This window comes from Pagrus pagrus (assembly GCF_965226575.1).
Source record: "Pagrus pagrus genome assembly, chromosome: 9".
NCBI classification, from domain to species: domain Eukaryota; kingdom Metazoa; phylum Chordata; class Actinopteri; order Spariformes; family Sparidae; genus Pagrus; species Pagrus pagrus.
The window spans coordinates 34,142,648-34,170,158 of NC_140193.1; the positions used below are offsets into that span (position 1 = coordinate 34,142,648).

At 40.1% G+C, this 27,511-nt stretch overlaps 1 protein-coding gene across 1 annotated transcript in view; it reads left to right on the forward strand.

Moving 5' to 3' along the window:
* nmi (N-myc (and STAT) interactor) overlaps positions 1-21,282 on the forward strand; it is a 57,758-nt gene extending 36,476 nt beyond the window's left edge. The window contains exons 8-10 of the mRNA XM_084361802.1: positions 11,894-12,080; positions 18,054-18,157; positions 20,343-21,282. Coding sequence (XP_084217928.1) covers positions 11,894-12,080; positions 18,054-18,157; positions 20,343-20,525 — 474 coding nt within the window. The 3' untranslated portion in view covers positions 20,526-21,282. The remainder of the gene's footprint in view (positions 1-11,893; positions 12,081-18,053; positions 18,158-20,342) is intronic.
* Positions 21,283-27,511: the final 6,229 nt, after the last annotated feature.

Below are 27,511 nucleotides of genomic sequence, written 5' to 3' on the forward strand. Positions count from 1 at the left end.
GGGTCAAAAATAATGCTCCTTTCTCTGACCTCATATTAAAGGAGAAATGTTTCAACAGCAATTCTTTAATAGCTTACAGATGCTTTGGCCTATCAGGCTGAATTTTTAATAAGTGTATCAGGGGGCTAGGGCCACCCACTATGTGCAGATTCAGGCCCGTGTGACCTTCACAAGTGTCAAAGGTCACCGTTTTCTTGGTATTTGAACTTTACGACTGCTCTTTTATAATATCTCACAAACGCTTTGAGATAGGACCCTGAAATTTCAGTATGTTGCTCGTGAGACGGCCTCTTATCATAAACTTTTGGTCCCGTTGCGATCGGACCCCCGTGAGGCTACTTGGCTTTCTGATTGGCCCACAGAGTTGGGTCTTGGGGGGATTCATCCAAGCCTTCTCACCACTCCACAGGCCAAGTTTCAAACGATTCGGTCCATCTCCATGGAAACGGCGGCCTCCAGAAGGCCGCAGAAAGCGTCTGTCTAAAGCCCCGCCTTAGTTTCTCCAAAGCAGCCAGCTGCATGAGAAGGTGTAGAGGGCCATATGTCTGACAGCACCTGATTTTTCAGAGCTTTGGAGAAACTTTTGTTCTAAAAGTCGTGCAGGTCTGAATTGTTAATATGTGGTTTGGCGGCCCGGGATGAGCACGTAGACGTCCGTTCGGTGCCGATCGGACCCACGCTTCTCGAGAGGCGGGGCTTTAGACAGACCAGTTTGATATAGATGGATTCCTTTACTCATATTTTAAACCATCTGTCTTCTCTGGCCAAGATGTTTACATTATTGTCGTCAAAGGAATGATTTTTCTCCTTAAGATGTAAGTGGACAGCAGAGTCTTGGCCTGAGGAGTTCGCCCTCCTGTGTTGTGCCATTTGTTTATGGAGAGGTTGTTTTGTCTCCTTCCCTCTGTTTATGCCTGGGTCATCATCATTGTTTAAAATATATCATAGCCTGCTGCTACTAGGGGGCACTATGATTGTAATTTAATATTTGCATGTAGATTTGTTCAGGACTTAACTCTTACCAAAAATGTGAAGGTTGGTGTAGATCGATCCATGTACAGTGGATTTAAAGCAACTTCCTGTTTCATGGCAAATTATCAACAATTGCCACGGCCACGCCTTCAAACAAAAGTTTAAGCTTTTGATAAACACAGGAACCTCAGAAACAGTTGTAAATTCTGACTTATATTTAGACTGCTTCTCTCCCATTGACCTCCACCAACTAACTTCGATGATTTCTTCATCTAGACCAACAACTTGTCTCCTAGACCCCATCCCAACCAGGTTGCTGAAAGAAACTTTACCTTTAATTAGCACATCTCTACTAGAAATGATCAACCTGTCTCTATTAACAGGATACGTACCACAGTCCTTTAAACTAGCTGTAATTAGGCCGCTCCTTAAAAAGCCTAATCTTGATCCAGAAGCGTTAGCCAACTATAGACCTATATCCAACCTCCCTTTCCTCTCCAAGATCCTTGAGAAAGCAGTCGCCAACCAGCTATGTGACTTCCTTCATAACAATAGTTTATATGAGGATTTTCAATCAGGTTTTAGAACACATCATAGCACAGAGACGGCACTGGTGAAAGTTACAAATGACCTCCTAATCGCTTCTGACAAAGGACTTGTCTCTGTCCTGGTCTTACTAGATCTTAGTGCTGCATTTGATACCATTGATCATCACATTCTACTACAGAGACTGGAACACTTAATTGGCATTAAAGGACCCGCATTACACTGGTTTAAGTCCTTTTTATCGGATCGATTTCAGTTTGTACATATTAATGATGAGTCATCCCTGTATACCAAGGTTAGTCATGGTGTTCCTCAAGGCTCCGTGCTTGGACCCATACTATTCACCTTATATATGCTCCCTCTAGGAAATATAATTCGGAAACACTCCATAAACTTTCATTGTTACGCAGATGATACCCAGTTATACCTATCAATAAAGCCAGATGAAACTAATCAGCTTACTAAACTCCATGCATGTCTCAAGGACATTAAGACCTGGATGACCTGCAGTTTTCTGCTGTTATATTCAGATAAAACCGAAGTTATAGTACTTGGTCCTAAACACCTTAGAGATGCATTATCTAATGATATAGCTAGTTTGGATGGCATTAACTTGGCCTCCAGCACCACCGTCAGGAATCTGGGAGTTATCTTTCATCAAGATATGTCCTTCAACTCCCACATAAAACAAATTTCAAGGTCTGCATTTTTTCATCTACGTAACATTGCAAAAATCAGGCCCATCTTGTCTCAAAAAGACGCAGAAAAGCTAGTCCATGCATTTGGTACTTCCAGGCTGGACTATTGTAATTCTCTATTATCAGGCTGCCCTAACAAGTCTCTAAAGAGTCTCCAGCTGGTCCAGAATGCTGCAGCACGTGTACTGACAGGAACTAAGAAAAGAGATCATATTACTCCTGTATTGGCCTCTCTGCACTGGCTCCCTGTAAAATCAAGAATAGAGTTTAAAATCCTTCTCCTCACTTACAAAGCTGTTAATGGTCAGGCACCATCATATCTCCAGGAGCTCTTAATACCCTATCACCCAACTAGAGCATTACGCTCCCAGAACGCAGGATTACTTGTAGTTCCTAAAGTCTCCAAAAGCAGAATGGGAGCCAGAGCCTTCAGTTATCAAGCTCCTCTTCTGTGGAACCATCTTCCCGTTTTGGTCCGGGAGGCGGACACCCTCTCTACCTTTAAGAGTAGACTTAAGACCTTCCTTTTCGATAGAGCTTATAGTTAGGGCTGGCCCAGGCCTGTCTTGGACCAGCTCTTAGTTATGCTGCTATAGGCCCAGTCCAGTCCGGGGGACAAATGACACACTGAGCTTCTCTCTCCTCCTCTCCTCTCCATCTGTATACATTATGCCTGTATACATGCCCCATCTCTGAATGTCACTGACTTCACTTCTTCCCCGGAGTCCTTGTGCTTTCTAGTACTACAGGCTCTCATGGATCCTGGCCGCGCCCGGGTCGTGGATCGTGGATGCGCCTACTGCTATGGCCCTGCCTGATCGTGGATGCGCCTACTGCCATGGCCCTGCCTGATCGTGGATGCGCCTACTGCCATGGCCCTGCCTGACACCCACCACTAATGTTGCTAATATTAGTCATATCTCTGTTACATACGTTCCACTACTATTATTGTAATGCATTACTACATACTATCCTTACCGTTAACCACTGCTACTGTTATCACTAGTAATCACATTTCCATGTGCATTTCATTATTATTGCTGTAATACCTCTTTATGTACTTTCATTCCTGTCAACCATCCATTATAATTGTATACATTGTGATCTTGTTGATCTGCTCTGTGCATGCGACATCTATTGCACGTCTGTCCGTCCTGGGAGAGGGATCCCTCCTCTGTGGCTCTTCCTGAGGTTTCTTCCACATTTTCTTTCCCTGTTAAAAGGGCTTTTTTTGGGGGGGCAAGTTTTTCCTCACTCGAATCGAGGGTCGAAGGAAAGAGGGTGTCGTCACTGTGAGGCAAACTGTGATTTGTGAATTTGGGCTATACAAATAAAATTTGATTTGATTTGATTTGATAACTTTTCATTGCAATGTTGATTAGAGGTGGGTGCAATTCATCGATGTGGCGATGCGTCACGTGACGATTTGGCATCGATTAATCAACGTCGATGCTTTGCTAGGGGCGTGCATTTAGACAGAAGGTGGCAAATTGGCGATCTGTTTTGGTCCGCCAATTTGACGCCTCTGAGGGTACACTTACTGCCGCCTCCATTGCTATCTAAATCCGAGGCGATCACAGCAGTCAGTTCATCACTTCATCCGCGGATGTCAAGATGAGCAACTGGAAAGCCGCTGAGATCCGGGAGATGCTACCGTCTCCTCGGTCTCTGTAGCTGACAGCTAGCGGACACAACCAAACAGCTAGTAACTGCTGACTGTCAGCTGTTGTGTAGCGGCAAGCTACGAACGGTCGCTACTTTCAAATTAAAAGCCCCCCGCTAAGAACCCAGTTCTAAAATCCAATGGGGTGCAATGTAAAGCTCTTATTTTGAAGACAACTTTGTTGTCACTGATCACTGCCCAACTTCGTGCTTCACGCCACGTCACGTCACATGTTTACGCCTCATTAAATCCAGGGCTTGACTGTTTTCAGTGTTTTCCGCCAATAGAGGGGGCTCTCCTGCAAGTGGAGCTTTCCCTGGTCAAAGTTAAGTAGGTCAAAGTGCAAATGTTTACATAGTCATAAAATAAAATATTTTGTGTCTTTGAAAAATACAAGTCAAATGTTCAAAAAACCTTGTTATTTACTTTATGAGTGTAGTTTTAGAGGATCTGAGTTAATTGATAGGCTATTTATTTACAAATATAGCCACAGATGAAGACAAAATCAATCTTGTATGGAAAAAAGCATTAAAAATTGCAATAATCGAAGAATCGTAGCTAATAATCGAATCGAAGCTCCCATAATCGAAATCGAATCGAATCGTGAGGTACCCTTGTTGGAACACCCCTAATGTTGATAAGATTGCCCTGAAAACCTGATTGGGTGAAAGCTGCAGGAGGAGTTTGTTAAAGTACAAAACATGCAAATCGGCAATCGTTTAGGCAATGGCTGCAGGAGGCATTTTTGTACATCTGGGTATAACACATATGCCTGCCAATTTTCCATCATGGGTCAGAAGGGCGTTGGGGGGCTGCTGTTTAGGGAGTGTGGTCAAGTCCTTTAGCCATGCCCCCGCACAAGACCCATATTAGGCGTAATCTTTCGCCATGGCTGACATGTGGGCCAAGTTTGGGAATTTTTTGAGCATGTTTAGCCCCAATATAATTTGATTATACTGGGAGAAGAAGAAGAAGAAATATGGTAAAGCCTACAGTTTCAATAGGGTCCTTGCCCGGTTCATGCTGGGGGCCTGCTGGGGCCTGTTATTTTTGTTGAAGGTTGACTCTTTTTTGCTGCTGTCTGGTACTGTAAGAGACATATCACTGCTGAACAAACACTTGTTTTGTTTTTTAGATCAGGCCTTTAAAAAGAATGCAATCATCTGATTAACCTATAGTCAAAGTCCTTTCCTCTCTAGTGAAATTCTACTGGTTTGCGCCTTTCATTGGCACTCCTATGTAGCATCGCTTGCCCATGGCCATGCTTGTATCCTTTGCACTTCCCTGTTAATTAGCCTCAAATGCGAAGCATCTCCAGACAGCGCTGTTTTCTTTTGTCAACCAAAACCGGTAGGCTCTGAACTCACCATCTTTAATGAGCTAACACCAAACAAAGCTGAAATGAAACCGGTGTGTTTGGGGCGAGTGACATGAAGAAGTATGAACTGGGTGAGTAGGTGAGTGACAAGAGGTGGGTCCGGCACTGCAGTGGTGTGTGTGTATCTAAACTTGCTAACGGTGAGAAAGAAGAGCGAGAGAATGCAGTGTACTGGTATATTGATACTGCGGAAAATGTATATGGAAACAGTGTTAAATATTCCAAATCGATATGTTTTTAAAAATCAATATTTTTGACTATATAATACTCCTCCTCCAGAGCCGCTCACATCCCCGTGATTTGCTGATCATTTAGGCTCAATCCATTCGGCCCACGGTTGCTCAGGTACACCACTGAAGGTTCCATTGTAGAGCTATTTCTCTGTTTCTCCCTGTTAGTGGACAGTGACACCTTGTGCACTGCCATGCCCACCAGTTAAACCTTATCATGCAACAGGTCTGCTTACCTCTCACAGCTGTCAGAATATTTTCTTTTTTCCAAAATCTCCTGCCTGTCTCCCGCCGCATTACGGTATTGATACATCCACTGGAGCTGTGGCAGATATTCTAGACGATGCTTGTGTTTCCACAGCAAGTTTTAGTAGCGTCCTAGAAGAAACTTTCCCCACAGCACAAGAAAGTCAGAAGTATTAACAATAAAGGCATTTAAAACAAATAACAAATAACAAAACTATTTAATTATGTAGCTTACTCAACCATGGTAGAAGAAAAACCCAGTCCCCAAAGAGAACTGCAGTCCAGAATAAAGTGTGTGGCAGGAGGATTCTCGTGTTTGAACATTAACACACTTTGAAACAGTGTTTTGAAAATGGACAAGATGACCACTGATGGCACCCAGCCACCTCCAGATGCCGACACAGCTATTGCTGCAACAATGCCGTGCAGGATGCGGTGGTCTGGTAATGTCTCAGTAACAGTACAGTGCTGTGAAGTAATGATGGAGCAGTCAAAGGCTCACTTTCAGAAAGCCCGGCACTTAGACCCTGAATTGTTTCCGCTGTCTAAGACCAGTTTCTCCCAAAAGCAGCTGGGCAGTGCAAAATAACATTTCCCAATGATCTGCAGAGAGAAACTGAAAGATGAGCTGATGGCGGGACACAGTAATGCAGACTTCTGCTATGTCACTTTTGAGGATGGTAACTGCGAACATTCTCCAGAGCACTTTTTCTAAAACACTGAAAGTAACAAATAGTCATCACATTCCCCATGACATCAGCAGAGTCAAAGAGGTGTTTCACTACACTAAAGAGGCTTACTTCATTATTCTCGGGTACTATGGGACAGGAAAGCCTAAGCTCACTGTTATGCTGTCTATTGAACGGGAGTTCACCAAAAACTAACTTGATTTCAATGACATATTGTTTAACCTGTTTGCGTCCCAGAAAGCTTGTAGATGTGAGCTTTTTTTCAAACAAGGTAGCCCTGTCTGTCTTCAACAATGACAGTTGTTTTTGCTGTGGTTATCGAATTGCTTTATTCAGGACATGATGTTTGACACAATGTGTTGCAAAACAGGCTGTAATTGGCAGTCGCTGCAGTTGGAACACATTTTGTAGTGCATCCCTATTTGGACTTTTCTGATATTGTAGGCTCAGATAAAGTGTTCTGTTTCATTAAAAATGACAAGTGCTGGGCGCTGATTAGCTCAGTTGGTGGAGCAGGCGTCCCATGTACAGAGGCTTTGTCCTCGCTGCAGTTGCCCCAGGTTCGAGTCCTGGCCTGGGACCCTTTGCTGCGTGTCACTCCCCCACTCTCTCATCCTATGTCCTGTCATCTCTCAAGCTTGCCCTGTCAATAAAAAGCCATACAAAGGCCAAAAAAAAATAAAAAATGGCATGTGCTGTCCAATGAGGCACAAGGCAGGGTGGCCACTGGACATTGAGCTCTGACACAAGCCCCTCATTTACTATATGTTTTGGACTCATAAATGACTTAAACCCCAGGGTTTCCCCCAGTGTATTATAAGCCTGGCGTGTCGCCAGGTCTTACTTGCCCCTCCGCCAGGCAAAGCATTGTTTATTTATTTATTTTAAATCAGTTTTTGCGCTCCATCAACACGTGATCAGTTGTCTTTTTCATCACCTGACAACGTCACAACTTCGTCGCGCATAACGGGACATGTCTTCGTCGGACATCATGCTCATCAGACCGCTGCTTCACCAGCTGACCGAGAGGAACGCACTAAGTCGACGTCGACCTCGTAGCCGTTAACTTGAGCCGAGCCGCAGCTCTAGTGGCTCAGCCAGCTGCTGCAGCGGCTAGTAGCTGTTAGCTGTTAGCACGTCGTCCCCTGCAGCGTCAGAGCTCCGGACTTCTGTGAGCCGAGGTGCTTTCACCAGATGTGAAAGTGACCCAGTGTTTAATTTTTCAGCTTGTACGGTTCGCGTTTACACACGTTTGTTTTCTCTGGTCCAAACAGTAGATTACAGAGTATCTTTGGTAGATCCGTGATTGTCACGTTTCCATGACGACTGACCGGAAAAAGATGCGTGGTCATGTTTACGTGAGGAAAAAAATAAAAATCTCTGAGACACCAGGCAGTTGTTTTTTAGTGCAGACAGTTAATATTATTTATCTAAATAGTATTTTTATTATATATTTATTTTTGTGGTTGGTTGAACAGCATTCCAAGAGTGCAATCTGTAAGACCTGGTGTTAAATAAATGTCTTATAATAACATATGATAATAATAATATTTTCAAATTTCCAGCCAACTTTTAACATTGATCTTAAAGCCTTATGGAATCACTCCTTCTAAATTCTACTACTCCATTAATGAATCTGTTACCTATAGGGCCCTGCCATCAGTCAATGGTCAGGGTCAGGCCCCTGACACAAAAAAACACGCTTGGGCACTGTGGGGCCGCTGATGGGCCACCCTACCACCAGGCTTAACAAGTTTTCTGGGGGAAACTCTGAACCCACATTAAAAGTCGCTGAAACAACAAAATTGGAGAAATTGTGTCAAAAAAGGAAGCAAACACGACCAAGAGACAAGATTTGGGCCGATGGCACCAAGCTACCGACGCTGCTAACGAGGACATGGCTATGCTTATTAAGCAAGTTATGGCCACGGAGATGGAAAACTTGCAAAAAAATGGTAGCCAACATGCTTAAAGAGTCTCTGACCAAAGCTCTTGACCCCATAGAAAAAAATATGGCAGAGAATGGAAACATCTTGCGGTCACTTAAAGAACAAGCTGAAAACCACGGCAAAAAGTTCAACACGGTGTTCAACAAAATAGATACTATCCAAACCAGCCTGCGCAAGACCGAGAAAGATACAAATTCATGCATCACAGAGGTGAATATCCTACGAAGGAGGATACATGAACTTGAGGACAGGTCGAGGAGGAACAATGTGCGGCTGGTCAACTTACCGACCGGCACTGAAGGTGACGATCCGAGAGGCTTACTCCAGAAGATGCTTCCTATATGGTTTCCCTCTCTCAAGAATCTACATGACACACCACTGGAGATTGATCAAGCACATTGGATATATTCTAACAACACCTCCCGACTGCGGACTATGATTTTCAGGCTCCTGCGATTCACTACCACCAGGCCATTCTGGAGGGAGCCAGGTGGGCCAAGCCCACTCTACCTAACGGCACCCAGCTGCACTTCTTCTCCGACTAGGAACGACACAGGAGCGACAGATGTACAAGGAGCTCCGACAACTCTGCAGAGGAGGCGGATGAGGCCCCAAAGTCATTGGTGCTGTGGGAGGCAGAGGAAGTCACGGAGCTGGGAGCAGACGAGCAGCGGGAGGACACAGAGATGCAGTGAGGAGTTTGTATGTATGTGCGAATGGACACGAAGAAATTGGTTTAATAGTGATTGTTTAATTGTGGTTTTCTACAAGTTTGTTACAATTTAGTTAGATGGTTCTTAACACAGTTAAATAGAATAGCGATATTTTGGAAAAGGATCTCCAAAAAGGTTACACAGAAGCAAAGGAAAGTAATCTTAAAATGAAACAAGCAGAACTAAATAATTTGCTAAGAAGCAGGGCTGAACATATGATCCATATTACCAAACATAAATACTATGCAGAGGGTAGCAGACCAAGTCGTCTTCTTGCCTTAACTCTCAAACATCAAGAAGCCAAAAGGACCATACCTGCAATTAGATGTGAGGAACGTGGTGTAGTATTTTTAACAGAAGAAATAACTGAGACATTTAAAGAATAATTTTAAATTAATTTTAAAGATCGATATATGTGTGGACGAGTCCCTTCAGTAGATGATTTCGCCAAGTTCTTTAGTGATTAGACCTCCCTACATTATCACCAGATGATATTTAATCTCTGGACGCCTTAATCACATTGAATGAGCTACTTAAAGCTGTTAAATCTACAAACAAGGGCCGTACACCAGGAATAGATTAGATACCTGTCAAGCTATACCTGACACTTTGGGATATACTAGGACCGATATGGTAGAAACTATTAATTATGCTATTGAAAACTGTATGTTCCATAGAGATCTGAATACTGCGCTTATCACAGATATTGCCAAACTTGGCAAAGATTCACTGGAATGTGCCAACCATCGCCCAACATCTTTAATAAACGCTGACTTGCACATAATTGCTGAAACCCATAAAATCCCACCCACATGTGGACTGCTGTTTCAAGATTCAGAGAAGGCGTTTGATCGCCTAGAAAGGCCATACCTTTGGAGAGAATTAAAAGAATTTAAATTTGGAGACAGATTATAAATATGATTAAAACGTTATATGCTAATCCCTCTGCTCGTGTATGTAAAGGAGGTGGCTTTTCAGAACTATTTGACATAAAACGGGGAACGCGGCAGGGAGACCCTTTGACCCCCTCATCTTTAATATCTCTGTGGAAACACTCACACAACTTAATAGAAAATGTCCTCAGATCTCACCAATCACAATAGTGGCTACGTCACACTCAATATCGCTTTATGCAGATGATACATTTATGTATGCCGATATTCAACAGTCTCTCCCTCATATTTTAAAAGTGTTGGAGCAATTTGGCTATATTTCTGGATATAAAGTTAATCTGGCAAAATCAGCACTAATGCTACTCAATACAGATAAAAGTAAGGTGGTGCTTCCACCACAGATTAAAGTCATGAATGAGGTCACATATATGGGTATTAAAATCAACACTTTCCTCACATCTATTGCCAAAACCAATTATACTGTAATTCTGAAGAAAATATAGGAAGATGTTTAAAGATGGAGACACTTGCCAGCATCAGTCCCAAACCGCATATCCTACCTCGCATCAACTTTGTTAGTTCCACTGAATGATATAAATGGTTCAAACTCTATCCTGGGTATTGAAAAGCTAGTATCCAGGTACAATGTAGAGAGACACTCCCTCTTCTTCTAGTTCAGAATAAGATTAGCTGGAAGGCCTATATGGTTCCCTGGGGTTCAGAGCTAGAAGAGCATCCTATTTTAAAGTGGATTCAAATTGCGCCAAGGAGAATAGTATCATATATTTATGACAAATTACTTTCACAACAATACTTACCCACATCAGGAATGAAAGCTTGGATTAGAGACAGTTGAAGTAGGAGATGAATTAAATTGGAATGTAATTTGGAGGAATGTTTCTAATGCGTCAAAAAACCCAAACCATCAGTATATACACTTGAACTTTTGTCATCAAGCATATATTGCACCTAGATGTAGACACCAAATGAAACTGACACAGGACCCATTTTCCTCATTCTGCCCTCATGTAACCATAGGCTCTTTTATGCATGTTGTGTGGGAGTGTCCTGGTATTTTGGGGGAACATTGTTTGTAATCTGGAAATTCTGACTGAAGCCAAACTACTAATGGACCCCTCTGTACATTTGCTAAATGATGACACTGACCTGGATATTGGTAGAAACTCTAGGAAGATTTGGCTTACAGGCTTGACTGCAGCTAAGAAGATGGTAGCACAATGCTGGAAACCGCCCCACGATATTTCTCTCATACACTGACTTCACAACTTTTTGGACATTTCTTACCAAACTATCCTCAGCACGAATCAACAAAGACCAAATACTATCTCAATGTGGAAAAATCTGATCAGTAACCTGATTCCAATTTGTCTGTGTAGTAGTGTTTAAAATGTCAATTATTGTTGGATGGAGCAGATGGGGAAGAAGGGAGAGGGTGGGAGGGGTGGGAGAAATTGTAAAAATGTAGTTGCGACACAGTTATTTCATTGCATGTTTTGTGTATAAGATCCTGCTGTTGTAATAAAAAAATAATGACCAAAAAGGCATGTGCTAAAAAGAGTCACATGGTGTGTGTGTGTGTGTGTGTTTGTGTGTGTGTGTGTGTGTGTGTGTGTGTGAGAGAGAGAGAGAGAGAGAGAGAGAGAGAGAGAGAGAAGGGGAGGGGGTTGATAACATGTAAATATTTAATGAATTCCTCACATATTGAGTATGTAATTGCACATCCAATTGCTTTTTGGAATAATAATAATAATAATAATGTACCTCAAAACTTACTTACAGAACAATAGTTACATACGTTTCACACTGTATTGTGCATTCACATTATAATGATAACAACTCTTTGCAGTGACCAGTAAAGATTCCCTTGTAATCAGTGTGTGCTGTCATCAATATAGGTCTACCTTGACGTTTCCAGAAAGAAGCTCAAAGTTTCCAACGTCCCCTCTACCATGTCATTGGAGAGAATGGCTGACCGACTGGAGATGAGTTTCTCTAAGCCTAGCAGAGGAGGTGGAGAAGTGGACAGTGTGGAGTACGATGAGAACACTGGGACAGGACAGATCACCTTTCTCCAACCCGGAGGTACAACTCTCAGCGCCACATTTACTAAGACAGTAGGGAAGTGTATGTGAAAGAAGTAAATGGGTCCTCAGTGAATTGCAGCCACATTTTGTGTATATTTACAGTAGCTCCTGATTTGCTCATTAGACAGACAGTTCCTGGACAAGGACTGAAACTGAAACACATTATGTACAGAAGGGCAAGCCCAATAGGCATAGTTTAGCAGTGACATTTGATTGCAAGTACCAAGTTCTTAAGGAAATTATCATTTGAAACATTTCCTGCCGTCAAACATAGGTACAATAGAAATGTTAAAGCAGGACATGGGTGGCAAAATATAAAAAAAAATATATAAATATAAGCCCCCTCAACCAGTAGAGATAGGGGGATGCAGTTTTTGACAGTGGTAATGGAGTGGATGTCTTATTAACACTGCAAATGTCAAAAGAAGTGTAGTGATTGCACAGTTCACTGATGGTTAAGTTCCCTCAAGTTCAACACACACCTAAACAGCTTATCTGCTGATAATTTTTTGTTTTAAATAATTGGATAATGTGTTCGAATCTTGAGATTTATATAGAATAAAAGTACAGTATGTTTCTTTAGCAATTACAATTTTCCTTGTGGCCTGGGTAAATGCTACCAACACTGTGTTCATGACTGGCCTTTAGAGGCGCAGAATTTTCCCTACAAATCCAACCATTTCAATCTGGTCGACCATCATAATCAACCTCTGTTAACATGTCTGTACCTGTTACATGGAAACACTCCCTACAGGGATAGGCATACCCCAACTCTGATCTGTTTGATATAGTAAAAATTGCTTTTGTCAAAAATATCAAAATATTGAAAAATATCAACTCTGGATTTTTGTAACTGTTTCAATACTCATCTTCCACAGTATTGACACTAATACCAGCTATACAGCTAGTTGACACAAAACACTGCAGTGTCCACATAGCCCCACCTCCTCCCCTCCTATGACTTGTGACTATGGTCACAAGTAGATTACCTTAAATACTGTTGTGCTTAATACACAGTAACCAAGCCTTGTTATATTTATCTCTGGTAATGCTTTACAATAAGCACACATTTATTAACATTACTTAATGCAGTAAAAACATTAATAAGGTGTTAATTCATGTAGTAGTTAATAGTTTATTAACAACAACAATAGAACAAGGACAAATATGTTAACATTACTTAATTGAATAGTAACATTTTGCTATGAGTCAATGTGTCAAGTAATCATTTACTAATGATGTTCTATTTACAGTTAAAACAATAGTGACGAAACCTTACTTGACATTAGCTAATGGAATCATTACCATTTACTTACATTCAATTAATAGTTAACTTATGTTTCAAGCCATCATTTACTAATGGTGGTCCATCTTAATTAAGTTGTTAATTCATACGTTGTACAATAAGTTATTAAGCCTCTATTAACATTTGATAAAATAGAAATGTTAGCAAATTGCATTAGTAAATGCATTAATCAGCAATACCTAGCAGTTAACTAACAGTTAACTTGTGTCTGTTTATCATTAATTAATTGTGTTCCTATTAATTATACATTATTAGTTTATAAAGATTATATTCACATTAGTTAATACAATAATAATATTATTAAGTCTTAATTAATACATCAATAACCATTAAGTCAACAAATGTCTCTTGTTTACATTTATTATGGGTTTACATATTAATTCATGTACTTACTAATGTTAGTATATGGTTGATAAAGATGTTCGTTGACATGTATGTCATCAGATCCTTAGCTACTGTCCCAACATTACTTCACCATAATTAACCATAAATGAATGCTCTTTGTGACTTTTGAAGACTTCCTAAATGCACAAGAGTGGTGAAGAAGAATCCCTTAAATAAAGCAGCTGATTCCAATAAATCCTAAGATCATGTCTAAAATATTTATTTCAAAAGCTAAAAATAAAATTTTTACTGGAGAGTGACCTCTGTCCTGTCAAGTTTATAATTACGGCTTTTATTTTAGTTGCTTAAAAGTGGCTTCTTTAATAATAAAATCTGAGCGTACACGCATCATGAACCAGCTTATGTGGGCGCATCTTACTATCTAAATAATCCGCCCTTTATTTATTATTTATTAAAATATTGCCATCACTTTCTGCTGTGTCAAAATAGCAATGTGCTATCAATGCGCCTGACCACACCTCATTTTAAGACAAATATGCCCAGGGGCCACATAGGTGTGTGCAAGTACATTTGCTGCTTGCACCACGTGGGCACTGGGCGTGAAAATGACAACTGCATTGGTGAGAAACTATTAATGACACTTGTGCTTGGCTGTGCACCACCTTTTGCAAGGTATAAGATAGGAACCTTATCATTTCTGCTGTTGGGGGATTGCAGGTAATTTAATTAATATGTTCCTCACTAAAGGCATATTTCACCCACCCGCCTCCCATCCACTATTAATCAGAACGATTAATAGTTCAGCAGGAGGTAGAGCTGAACCACAAATTTCTCCTGATGAGCAGTTCGGCACCTGGCATGGCAGACTCTGTCATCAGTGTGTGAATGTGTGTGTGAATAGGCGAAAGTGACAAGTGTTGTAAAGTGCTTTGAACGGTCAGTAGACTGGAAAAGTGCTATAGAAATGCGTAAGTCCATTTACCATTCATCTATAATTTTTATGGATGTTCAGAGTTTTGCACAGATGAGACTCTGAAGACCTGTTTTTTCTGGATTTGGTTGCACTTAATTACACAGTCCAATGTAGGCAAATCGGCCCTGTGAATGTCATTGAATTTTGTGTAGCCTGCAATTGCGTGGTTTCTCTTGGTTTGACAATATTGTTTGCTTGTTCAAAATAGCTGTCTCTTGTCCTGGTGTCAACAATCTGTGCCTTCCACCATGGCCATCTCTCAGTTCAGCAGAAGATCCAAAAATATGAAATAATTGATTACAGTGACCTAAATAATTATAAATATGAAATGAAATTACAGGGAGGAGCTTCCTGGTTATACTCAAGATGGCAGCTTGATTTTCGTGCTCCCTGATGGTTTAGTAGAATAACCATGTGAACATTTCAGATAATATCGAAGTGAGCTTTTTTGTATATGATGGAAAAAAGCTAAAAGCTTAAACAGTCATTACAATCCCACAAGGTTCTGATGTAATGGAAACATTGTTCACTACTCCAGTAAATAGGACAGACCTGCCCAATTACATTATATTAGGTTGCTGGTCACTGGGCAGCTTTGACTCTGGTTGTAGAGCAGTCATCCAGCAATCGGAAAGTTGGTGGTTCGATTCCCAAAATTGTCCCCAGTGGCTCTTCCATCAGTATGTGAGTGGGTATGTATTGTTATTGCTCCTGAGGAGTGCCTTGCATGGAAGCCTCTGCCACCTGTGTAGAACGATTAATTTTTAGAACTCCTTAGAGCGCATAATTCTAATCTCCTCCGTGAAGTTCAGATGGCTAATAAGAAAGCCATGCGCTATTTAGATAACTTGCACGCAGCAGAGTTAGATCTTTGCTCACACAAGGAGGAGTTGTTAAGGCTTAGGTCAGAATGTCTTTTCCCCACCACAGCCAATGTGATTCTGGTTACTCTGATTCACACTTCTCCCTTGATGGAAGGTTAACTCCCTCTCCACTCAGAAGATGTGAACAATTCCCAACTGACCAAGTCCTTGGGAATGAAGTCAGTTCCTCAACCTCCACCGAGAGTCAGAGATAACAGTTACATGACTTCCCATCTTCCTGAAACAGACAGTGAGGTCAGAGGTCGTTTATCCCCCAGAAGATATTCTTCCCACTGTTCCCAGTCTCTGATGCATGACACCTTCATCAGTGCCCATCCCTCTGAAAGGGGGACCAGGTTACTCCAGGACTGCCCCACCTGATAACAGCTGTCCTGCCCCTGCCTCTCAGCTAGACAGAACTGTGTTGTCCTTCCAAGACATGAAGTGCTGCTGCAACAGGCTGCCACACGCCAGGCGCCATCTTTCACTTGTAGAAGGCCTTATGTAGAAATCTTGGCCCAGAATTACGACCAGCGAGCATACTGTTCAGATGATGACCACAGCTTCTCTGACCAAAAGACCTAGAAAACACACACACACACACACACACACACACACACACACACACACACACACACACACACACACAGATATATACAATGAACAAAATGACAAGACCCTGACAATTTCTATTCTATTTATTCGACTATATATTCTATATATCTATTCTGTATATATTATGTTAACAAATTAAGGGATCCGCTCTGGTTATGGCTTTGTTTGCTTGCTTGTTTGTTTGTTTGTTTGTTTGTTTGTTTGTTTGTTTGTTTGTATAATTATGCTGTCCAAGGAGAAGGTTTATTGGTATCCTACCCAATTTAAATAATTTACTGGATTAACTCCCAACATTATAATATGCATCTTTATTACTGTACATCCCCTCATTTTTTTCCCTTTTAAATAGTTAATGGAAAATTATATGGGATATACTGTATATTGTCTAAGAGAAGGATAATGAATAAGAAGAAATTTATGTTTCAAAGTCATAATGCTTACTTCTAATGCTCTCTGTAATATGCAAGACTGTTGCTTTCTAGCTGGTGAAACGCCTTGTCCTTCAGATAAAATATGAGAAGAAAACAAGAAATTACATTACTGTGACATTGGCCAACAATCACTGTGTAACATAAGCCTACTGATATGTGGGACTATGTTTTACTACAGTACATATACATAAAGCGGAGTAGTATAGTGTAGATTGTAGATAGCTTACCGGATCTAATTTCTGAATGTATGGATGACAGATGCAACAGTGTTGTGGTTCAGGTTGGGCTGAATTCTGCCAAGCCTCCCTACTCAATCCATGGTTGAGCACGTAACGTGATCACATCTGATACCATCTATACCGTTTCCCTCCATTTTCCTCCGAAATAGGTGAGCTCATCTGCCATGTTTCGGTAATACTGGGCAGGGGCACCATATAGGGGGGAAAAGTTAGGACAATTCCAAGGGCCCCAAAAAATAGGTAAAAACTAATATACAATTATTAAACCATCATCATTGAGTATATATTTCAAATATAATAATACAAGTAATGATCTCTTTGTTTTTACATGTTTTTGGCAGTAAAAGTTAAATATCCCCATTGACCAAAAAGTAAACATCCATATTGACCAACCACCCCCCTGTATCTGCATGAAATTTGGTCCTGCCTTAGTGCACTTATCAGTGACCGTGTTTAGTTGCAGTCAGTAGATGCGCCAGAGCTACAGTGATCACAATGTTGCCTAAATCAAAATCTGGTTTTCAAAAAAGGAAAGAGAGGAAAGAGAGAGAGGAAAGACAAAGGAAAGTGTGTCAATCTGTAACCCAGTTTTTCAACAAGAAAGGTGGGTAGCCTATAGTCTGTGAGTGGTATTAACCTGTTGGCTAGCTAGCTACAGACTAGTGTTAGCCTACATTTCATCAACATTTAATCAGTGCAGGGAAACGTTTAGCAAGATATTCATATTAAATCATTGTCCCTGCCCCTTTTAGCAGACTTAACAACAGATGAGTCAGCAGCACCCCAGTCTCCCCATAACTGTACCCCTCCCTGTCCCAGTGAAGAAGGTGAGCAACATTGTGTTCAATGACATGCCAGTTAGCATCATTGTAGGGAGTCTGTGGGGATTTCTCTGTCTCTCTTGCTCTTTTTACCATTAGAAAAAAAAGGAAACAATTATTAATGACAGAAATTCAAACACAAATTATTTTCTCACATAATGATCATTATGAAATAAATAAAAATAAAAAAACAACCTACTGTCTGTACTGGATGCTGGACAGTTGGAAACAGTGAGTAGCATACCTCAGCCTGCATGTAAGTTACAGACAATATTGGAATAATCCAGCCCAAAATTCCTGGCGGCGCCCCTGATACTGGGGCTCTGATTTCTAAGTGCGTGTGTGTGTGTGTGTGTGTGTGTGTGTGTGTGTGTGTAGTTGCTGAGAGCCTGGCCCTGAGAGGAAAGTACCGTGTCGATCTGGACTCTGAAGTGAATGTGCAAGTTGGAACCATTTACAAATACCAGCTGTGCAAGTTTCAGGTAAGATTCAACACTATGTGGATGATCACACCGAGAAATGTCGCAAAAAAATGTAATCAACAAAACCATTGTTTATCTATGGTATGACGCAACTGATGTTTTTCTCCTTACTTTTTTAGTGATTTTTTGAGGTTGAAATATTTAAACTTTGTAGTGGTAGCTGTGGGGTTACATATTTTTTTTCATTTATTACATTTAATTGCCTGATTGCTCAACAGGCAACAGGCATGCTGTTTGGTCCAAAACATGCTCTTCTAGGGTGCATTTGAGGCTGCTGGACCTGGTATAATATGCTCCATGTGATCGGATGCTAAAACTGGTTAAAGCTACCATTCAGTCGTTTATACAGCATGCCCACTTCAACCAGCATAATTATCATAGTCTGCATTCCTCCTCTCCTGCCTGTTTCCCCCCAGATAACACATACAGAGTAAAACTGATCAGTTCTACACCAAACGTTCAACAAACCACACTGATATCCTAAGCCTAAAACTACGGCCAGTGGTGAAAAGTAACTTAATTGTTCATTTATCATTTTAGAATGCAGGGCTCTACTATGAATCAATTCAAATCATCAGATCAATTCATTTAAGAGCCCAAAATCACAATCACATTGCCTCAGTGAGCTTCACAAACTTTACAGTGAACGACATCCTCTTTCCTTAGAACCTCGATTTGAGTGAGGAAAAACTTGCAATATTGAGGGAAAAAAAAACAAGATCCCAAGATCCCTCTCCCAGGACGGACAGACCTGCAATACATGTCGCACGTACAGAACAGAACAACAAAATCACAATTTACAAATTGAATTGACGGAAAATCTGATACAAATTAAAATATATGTAAAGTGTGTGGCTCCAGGAGACAACTGAGCAGGCCGAGGCATCGCCAAGTGGTGCCCGAGCCACATGACCTCCTGTCCACCGTGGTGACCTGGAAGAGGGCAGGCCACACAGGATAATTAGCAGTAAAACAGAGAAGATCAGAGTGAAGATGCATCACATTTTACAGAAGTACAGATATAAAGAGATAGTGAAACAGAGGAGAGCAATGATCCAGCGGAGCCCAGGGTATGATGATCCAGATCCGTCAATACGTGAGGCAGCAGGAGCCAGGAGAGGAAGATGGTCCCAGGGGCCCATGATACATCAGAAGGGAGTCTGAATGAAAAGAGAGGAGGAGGAGAAAGAGGAGGAGGAAGCTATAGAGAGTGAGAGAGTGACACAGCTTGAAGCGTGTGGAGACAAAAAACAAAAACAAAAGTTATAGAAATGTGATGTTAATCAGAATAAACAGAGTGTTTCATGTCGGCAGGACAATGTGAATTCTAATACTATAGGTAACTCATTGAGACTGAGACCGACCCACTGAAGAAGCTAGCAATCCAAGTCAAGGACTAATTAAAGGCTAAGTCAAAGAAGTGAGTTTGGATTTTAGATTTAAAGGTGTCAAACTTTAAAGTTGGTCTGACAGTATGCCATGATCTGTGGTATCACATGCAGCGCTGAGATCCAGTAACAGATGCACCATAGTAGAGTGTGGGTCAATAGTAAGTAGAATGTTATTTACCACTTTAGTAAGTGCAGTTTCGGTGGAATGACAGGCTCTGAAAGCTGACTGAAAAGGTTCAAGAAGATACTATTAGGTAGGTAGCCTGAAAGTTGCTGGGACAAGACTTGAGAGAAGAAGAAAAGGTTTGATACCTGTCTATAATTATTTAGAGATCCTGGGTCAAGATGGTTTCGTAAGTAGAGGCTTAACCACAACAGACTTAAAACTAGTAGGGACAGCACCGCAAAGGTTTTGCCGGAAGGCGGTCCAGGTAAGTTGGTTTTGAAGTTGAGACCAGTTTAGACAATATCTCAAGAGAGATATTTTCAAAACTGTTAAGAGCTGAGACTAACTGGGAATCAGCATAAGGATGGTTTACAGTCAACTTTGCAGAGGAAGCCAGAGATGAAGAGATAATTTTGGTTTGGTTTGGTTTTGGTTTCAATTTTATTGCAAAAGAAATCACTGTCAACAGTGGTTAACATAAAAATCTCAGATATAGATCAACAGCTGTGGTCTCTTGGAATTCACATCACTGGTGACATTCTCTCCTCATCTGACTCTGAAGAAGTGAAAAAAGCTGTTTAACTGTACACTGGGTAATGATGAAGCTAATATAAGTGATTCATTTCAGACCTTCACTGGCTCTCCGAAGCGAACCATCCTCCTGGATGACATTGAGGACATGGAGGATGAGGAGGACCTGCAGGATCACTTGGAGATCCACTTCCAGAAGCCCAGCAACTATGGTGGTGAGATAGAGTGCATCAAGTACATCTCCAGGGGGAAGGCTCTGCAGGCATTTTTTTCTCTGTGAAGACACCATAGAGATGGAAGTCTTACTTTTAACCAGCAGGAGCCAAACCCCCTACAGCTACAACATGTAAGAAAAGTAAAAAGAGTTAGTAGACTTACTGTTAGAAGTAGAAAATAATATTTGAAATGTGTTTTTATAATCTTTCAATAATTTCATGTCTAAATTAGAGGGATGCATTTTGGAAAATTCATTCATTTGGTTTGAATTTAATTATGTTTTTTTTTATCATAAGATGAGGGTGTTTTGTTACATACAAAGGCCATCACCATGGCACTTTAAAATTACTCATGAAGTTTGTTTCCAGTGTCCTTTCACATATATGTAGAAAACTGTATGCATGTGTACATCTTCATTAAATGTAGACTCTTGTCCTATGTTAAAGCAGGATTTCACACCCCCAATCACATCTGTAATTGCATATACCATATGTGTGTTTCGTTTATCAATGTTACACAATAACATGGAAATCCAATCTCAGTTGTTGAAAGATAGTCTCACTAAATAATGTCATGAACAATAGTGTTTATAGAACTACACATTTATCAGGTGACAGTACTGAGGAGTATTTATTCACGTGTTTGATGATTTGTACCTTAAACAGAATGCACCCAGTATTACTTCCCCCTGCTGTGTTTTATCGTAGGGCTGTTTTCAGTCAGAATCCCAGTTAACAGGGATAACTAGGACCATAATCTACAGATATTAAATTTGTGCTTGAACTATTCATCTGTAATCAAGTAAATATTATTCAATATCCTGTATTTGAGTGATAATTTGCATTTACATTACATTTACATTATTTACATTAAGAGGGAACTGTGTTTTCTTAGAGCACATAAACACATAAACTAGTTACTAAGCCAACATTAAAGCTGCTGTAAGCATTGCTGTCTGTGGCTAACAAAACACTCTATAACAGTCATTACTGTTGGAATATAGAGGTATGTATCACTAATTTTAACAAGAAATTATAATTAATATCATTGTTTTTCTTGCATTTGATATATTTTATCATATTATGATACATGATATATATATGTATATATATATATATATATATATATATATATAGAGAGAGAGAGAGAGAGAGAGAGAGAGATATTATGTTAGTTATGGAAGCCCAGTTTTCCAGAAAAGGGAAACATATATGAAATGTTATATATTACAAAAGATTTATATAATCGGGATGATGAAATAGAAAGTCGTAATTATGAAATAGAAAGTCAAACTTTTGACTGCATCATCTTTTAGTCGTAAACCTACTTATGCTTTGCAGGCGGGTAGGGCTGGAGCCGATTACAGCCGACATTTGGCAAGCAGTGGGGTACACCCTGGACAAGTCACCAGTTCATCACAGGGCTGACATATGGGACAAACCAATCACGCTCACATTCACACCTGTGGGCATCTTTGAGTAACCGATTCACTTCACTTCCATGTCTTTGGACCGTGGGAGGAACCCTGAGTACTGGGAGAGAACCCACACAAGCACCGGGAGTGCATTATATTGACTTTAAATGTTTCACAATATAAGAGTTAAACTGGGCAGTACAATAACATGCTGCTTACAAACCCAACATATTATTGCAAGGCCTTTCCATACACATTTGCTGGCTGGCTCTACTATTTAATTCAGCACATCATACAGTCACGCCAGGCATTTGTATTTCCATTAAAACAGGAGTAGCTGCTTGAAGGTGTGTCTTTAACTAATGATGCTCTTGGAGGAGCGGCTGTAAATATTCATGCTTCTCACAATATTATAGTATATAAGAATAGCAGAGCTTTGTCATTGGCCATTTAGTAGTAAGTCGCAATAAAAGTTTCCCATTAAAATACAGAAATGTAGAGTTTTCACTGGCAGTAACTTAACACAACTCTTGAAAAGAGTATACATTAGGAAACATTATGTAAAAGATTCTAACTGGGAAAAGGTTGGGCAACATTTTCTGTTAATTATTATGGCGCAAGGATGGGCTCTCTTTATTAATTAATTTGGACTTGTCTTTAGTTCCCGAGTTGGATCCCTAGAGTGGGTCAATAGATGACTTTTTCAAAGACTGGTATTGTGCTGGTGGACTCTTAAAAAAAAAAAAAAAAAAATTGGAGACCTAATAGTCTACTCAATAATGATGGTAAATTATTTGCTTTGATTTCTTCCTAGATGATTAGAGCAAGGCTTAAATCAATTGATTGATGAGGAGACATGTTAGTAACAATATTAGTTTGTTATGCAAATGATATATTAGATTGATTTTTACGAGGCGTTTGACACCATTGAACATTGAGTTAGTTTTTAAAACCATTTCTTTCTTGGTTTTGGAAATTACTTTCAAAGTGCAATTCAGACACTATATAATGACTGTTCCAGCACTGTGAAGTTAATGTTTAGTACCTCAGAAAGATTTGACATTTTTTGTGTTATTAGACAAGGCTGTCCAGTCTACTTTTTGTCCTTGTTAGTTACCCAAAAAATGGCTACTCATGTTAAAAGCAGTGGCTTGTATAAATAAGTTTGGTAATGTTACAAGTTTAAAGTTGAACTTGGACAAATCGATTGTATTTCCAATTAAACCTTATGATCTGTTGAATTGTCGTGGGATCCCTATTAAAGAAAAAGTGACTTACAACTTAGGCATTGTTATTTGCAAGAATGTTGAACAAAGGTGTATATTTAACTTTATATTATTATATTATTGAAAATACAAAACTGAAACTAAACTTGCTGTTTATGAGAGATATTTCTCTATATGGCAGGGTCCTATTATCAAAAGCAGAAGGGATATCTAGATCAGTCTAAGTCTCTTTGTCTGTCAGTATCCCAACAAATGTGACTAAGAAGTTGGATATGATATATGATTAAATCTGGAGGAAAAAAAAACATTATCTCAAAAAAGGAGGTATTAGATGTAATAGAGAAAAGGGTGGTCTTGAGGTCTTGGATTTCAGTATCTTGAATAATCCTTTTACGTGGGTTATAGAATTTTTTTTTTGTAATTATCTTTTTATTGATATCAAAATACATAATTCCTTCCACAAATTACATCCTGTATAATGTCTTCTAGACATACAATGCAGTACAAGAACTCCGTACAGGAGATGCAAACCCTAAACATACACAATCTCATTTATAGTCATCCATACAGCAGGATTACACAAAGACAAGTACAGGTTTGTTTTCTTTTTTTCCAGTGCTTTCTCATTTCCATTCCCTTTTAACAGAGTCATTTTCCTCTTAATGGAGGACACTGAAACACAATCATGTGAACAAATGAACAATTTAAAGTCTGTAGCAAGAACCAAGGGGTCTATAGGATACAGTACTTCTCCTTGACAAAGTCTGATCTCAGTGGTGATTGTAAGGGAAATTCTCCTTGTTGAAGTAGAGAGTTGCTAATTCTCTGAAGAACTTCAGAATCAGTATCATGAATCAGACCTCTTTAATACATGCTACATGGAGAGAAGACCCAAAGTGTTCTCTCCCGTCTTCCAAATGTTTCTGACTTAAATACAAACAGAGTGGGGGGTTACAACATTTCTTCCCAGAACAATGACCCCTTGATGTTTGGTGGATCGTCTCTTTCCCAGGACAGTGACCCTTTGATGCTTCATTAGAATGTAAATGTCATCTACCATCTATCTTCCTGTAACACCTCAGACGAGAGGCAATTGTCTCTCGTCTGACTTTATGACACTTACAGCAAGTGACATCCTGATATGGTGTTTACAGTATATGTCTTACTGAATGGAAAACTATTTAATTTCTCACATTCCTCCCTTTTGACACAAAGTGTCAACACAACATTTCTGGGAATTAAATTCAAAATTCAAATAAAACAAAACCATTAACAACAACCAGCAACAACAAACAACGACAAAAAATCACTTAATTTGACCTCAAAAATTCTCTTCGTTACAGTACATAGAAAATACAACAACACACAATCAATTAGTTCATCAGCATTGAACTCCAAAAATCTGTAATCATTTTTTTCAAACTAGTGCTGCTTTTTTGTTGTATTTCTTGATCAGCTGGGCTACTGTGGTTGTTCTGATGTCATCTTCTTCTGGGGTCATTTGCCTCTGTGTAGTCGGCATGCCAATGTCACTTTTGTCCTCTGTGTCTTCTCGCACCCTCGTTGATAACAGTCCACTGCCATCCTTCTGTGATGGATGGGTGTCTAAGTATCAGTATAATGACATCAGTTTGACTGGTGATTGCAAGTGAATCAGCGGTGGTGTGATACGTATGAATATATGAGGACGTTTGGAGTCCAATTGTTGCAAGCTTGTGAATTTGCAGGAACAGCTCTCATCTTGCTGTTAGGCTGAAGACCAGGATTGGTCTACAACGCTTGTGGTGACCAACCCAACGATGAAACTGTAGCCACGATCGTCCACCAGAAGTCCTCATCACTTTCCCCACAAGTTAAATTGTCTTCTTCTCAGAAGAATAATCACTGGAGAAGGTTTGCACTCGGATTCCTGGATCTGGATTCACGTCTCTCCCTCAGCTATCCAGACACAGTTGGAGTCATTCACAGGTCTCCCGGCTAGATGTGGAGTCAGGCTCAGATGGGGCAGCTTTTACCTGAGGGAAGAAAAGCTTCAAGACATAGTTAAGCTCACAACAATATTTTAACATGTCATCATCCATTCCTGTCAGAGTTAACCTGTTTTGAGGAAACAGGCTGTTCATCATTCTCATAGGACGGCCAGTCAGTACCTCATAAGGAGACAATCGAGTTGTCTTATGTGGGCGGTCTCTCATAAACATTAATGCAAGAGGTAAAACCTCAACTATTAATAAATTTGTTTCTGCCACTAACTTTGTTAGTTTTGTTTTTAGGGTCTGGTTAGCCTGCTCTACTGCACCTCCACTAGCTGGATGGTAGGCACAATGTGTTTTCAGGTTTATCTGCAGGCTTTTGGAGAGGCTTTGAATCACACTATTTACAAAATGAGACCCATTATCGCTTGTTAATTTTGAGGGAAGACCCCAACGTGGAATTATTTCTCTCAACAATGCTTTTGCTACTGCGACAGCTGTAGCATGTTTACATGGGAAACATTCGATCCATTTTGAAAACATGTCAACAATAACAAGGCAATATTTATATCCCCTACATGGAGTAAGTTCAATAAAATCCATCATTAAATGCTCAAAGGGACCTTCAGGTTTAGGATGGGCTGACAGGGGCATTGCTACACCTCTGCCAACATTGTTAGTTGCACAAATTACACAATTTTTACAAAACTTTTCAGCAAAAGTTAAAAATCCTGGCGCATACCACAATCTATTTACAATATCCAACATTCCCCCTTTTGATACATGGTCATGATCATGTGTCAATTTTGCCAGAAAAGGGAATATGGATTTTGGCCGTTCGCGCCAACCCAGAGGCCAAATGCGAGTTCATTACACTTTTTCTTTTTCCATAGTTTTTCAGCTCCTATTTGAAGTAAAGAGACATCATTAAGGGAAAACACATCATGTTGGACATACAAAGGCATTTGCAATGTGGGGGAGACAGGTGAAAGAGCAGCTGTCTTTGCAGCTGCATTGCCCTGTGATACTGGATCAACAGCACCTGTATGAGCTTGACATTTGCATACCACTACAGAGACAGGTAGAAGTAATGCAGACAAGAGGTTACTGATGAGACTTCTATGTGCTATAAGTTCGCTGTAGAAGTAAAGAAACCTTGATTTTCACATAAAGAGTAGAAGTTATGACACACATTAAATGCATATTGAAAATCAGTGTAAACTGTGAGGTCCTGTCCTGTTCCTAGAATGAAAAACATGATTTATTGCAAAATATTCAGCTGCCTGAGCAGACAGGAAGTTTAGCATTTTCAACTATGGCATTTTCAGTACATATTGCATATGAGACACAAGGGGATCCATCGGTTGGATTTCTCATAGCAGAACCATCTACAAAGAAGACAAAGTTAGGGTTAATAAGGGGTGTGTCAAATAATGCATCCTGTGGTTTTGACACAGACATGGATGTGGTTCTCCATCTTGAGCTGTAGGGAGCAAAGTTGATGGGTTAAGGCCAGTACAATGTTTTAGGGTGACATGAGACATTGTTAGTAGCACATTTGTTAGTGCAATACTCATGCTTTGATTAGGTGAGTAGTTTTTCTCCGTGTTAAAAAAGCAGACAGCATGCAGAACATTAACAGTTAGAGGACAGATAACTTCTTTAGTAGCAACTGCTACAGCTCTTACACAATCTTACTATAGCTCTCTCTGTGGTGTAAAGTTATTCTAATTAATGACCTATTAAGCCCTGTTTGCCACCATGGGCTCAGTAAGGGTTTTGGCATAAACCACCACATTCAGAAAGAGTAGTGTTTTTTTCTTTTTTCAAATTTGTGATCCTTACGCAAATTCTAGGGTTTGATAGGCCTAAACAAAAACAAAAAATTGTTTCAAGCTTGATTTAAGTCAGTAGAGGCTGTCTCTGCCTCAAAAGTCAGTCAAAGTCAGTCTTGGTCAAATGTTTTCACCCATGTGTGATGTCATACAAGGGTTGGGAGATCTCCACAAAATTAAGAATCTATAGACAACAATAGCCTGCTAAATCCAATAAGGCAATCGTTTGTTTTTCCCGTTCGCAGTTTTGAAACATCCAAGATTGTCTGGATGTGGTCAGGACCCAATTTTCGACCCTGCAGAGTATAATAGCGCATTAAATTTTGTGAAATAAGTTGCAACTTCGTCCTTCTAAACTTCAGGACCGTTTTCTGCCAGAAAACAAAGTGGAGACACTGTCTCAGTTCTTGACAATATCCCTGTATCGTAAAACACATATACAAAGTATCAATATACTAAACAAGAGCACTACCACACAATGGCTGTTAATGCAACAAGTTCTCAGCTCCATAGCAAACAGAGTTGGACTGGAGAAGAAACCCTATGGCATCTTCATCCAAGAATAAAGCTTACCATTGAAAGAGAAAGCAACCCAGAACTGT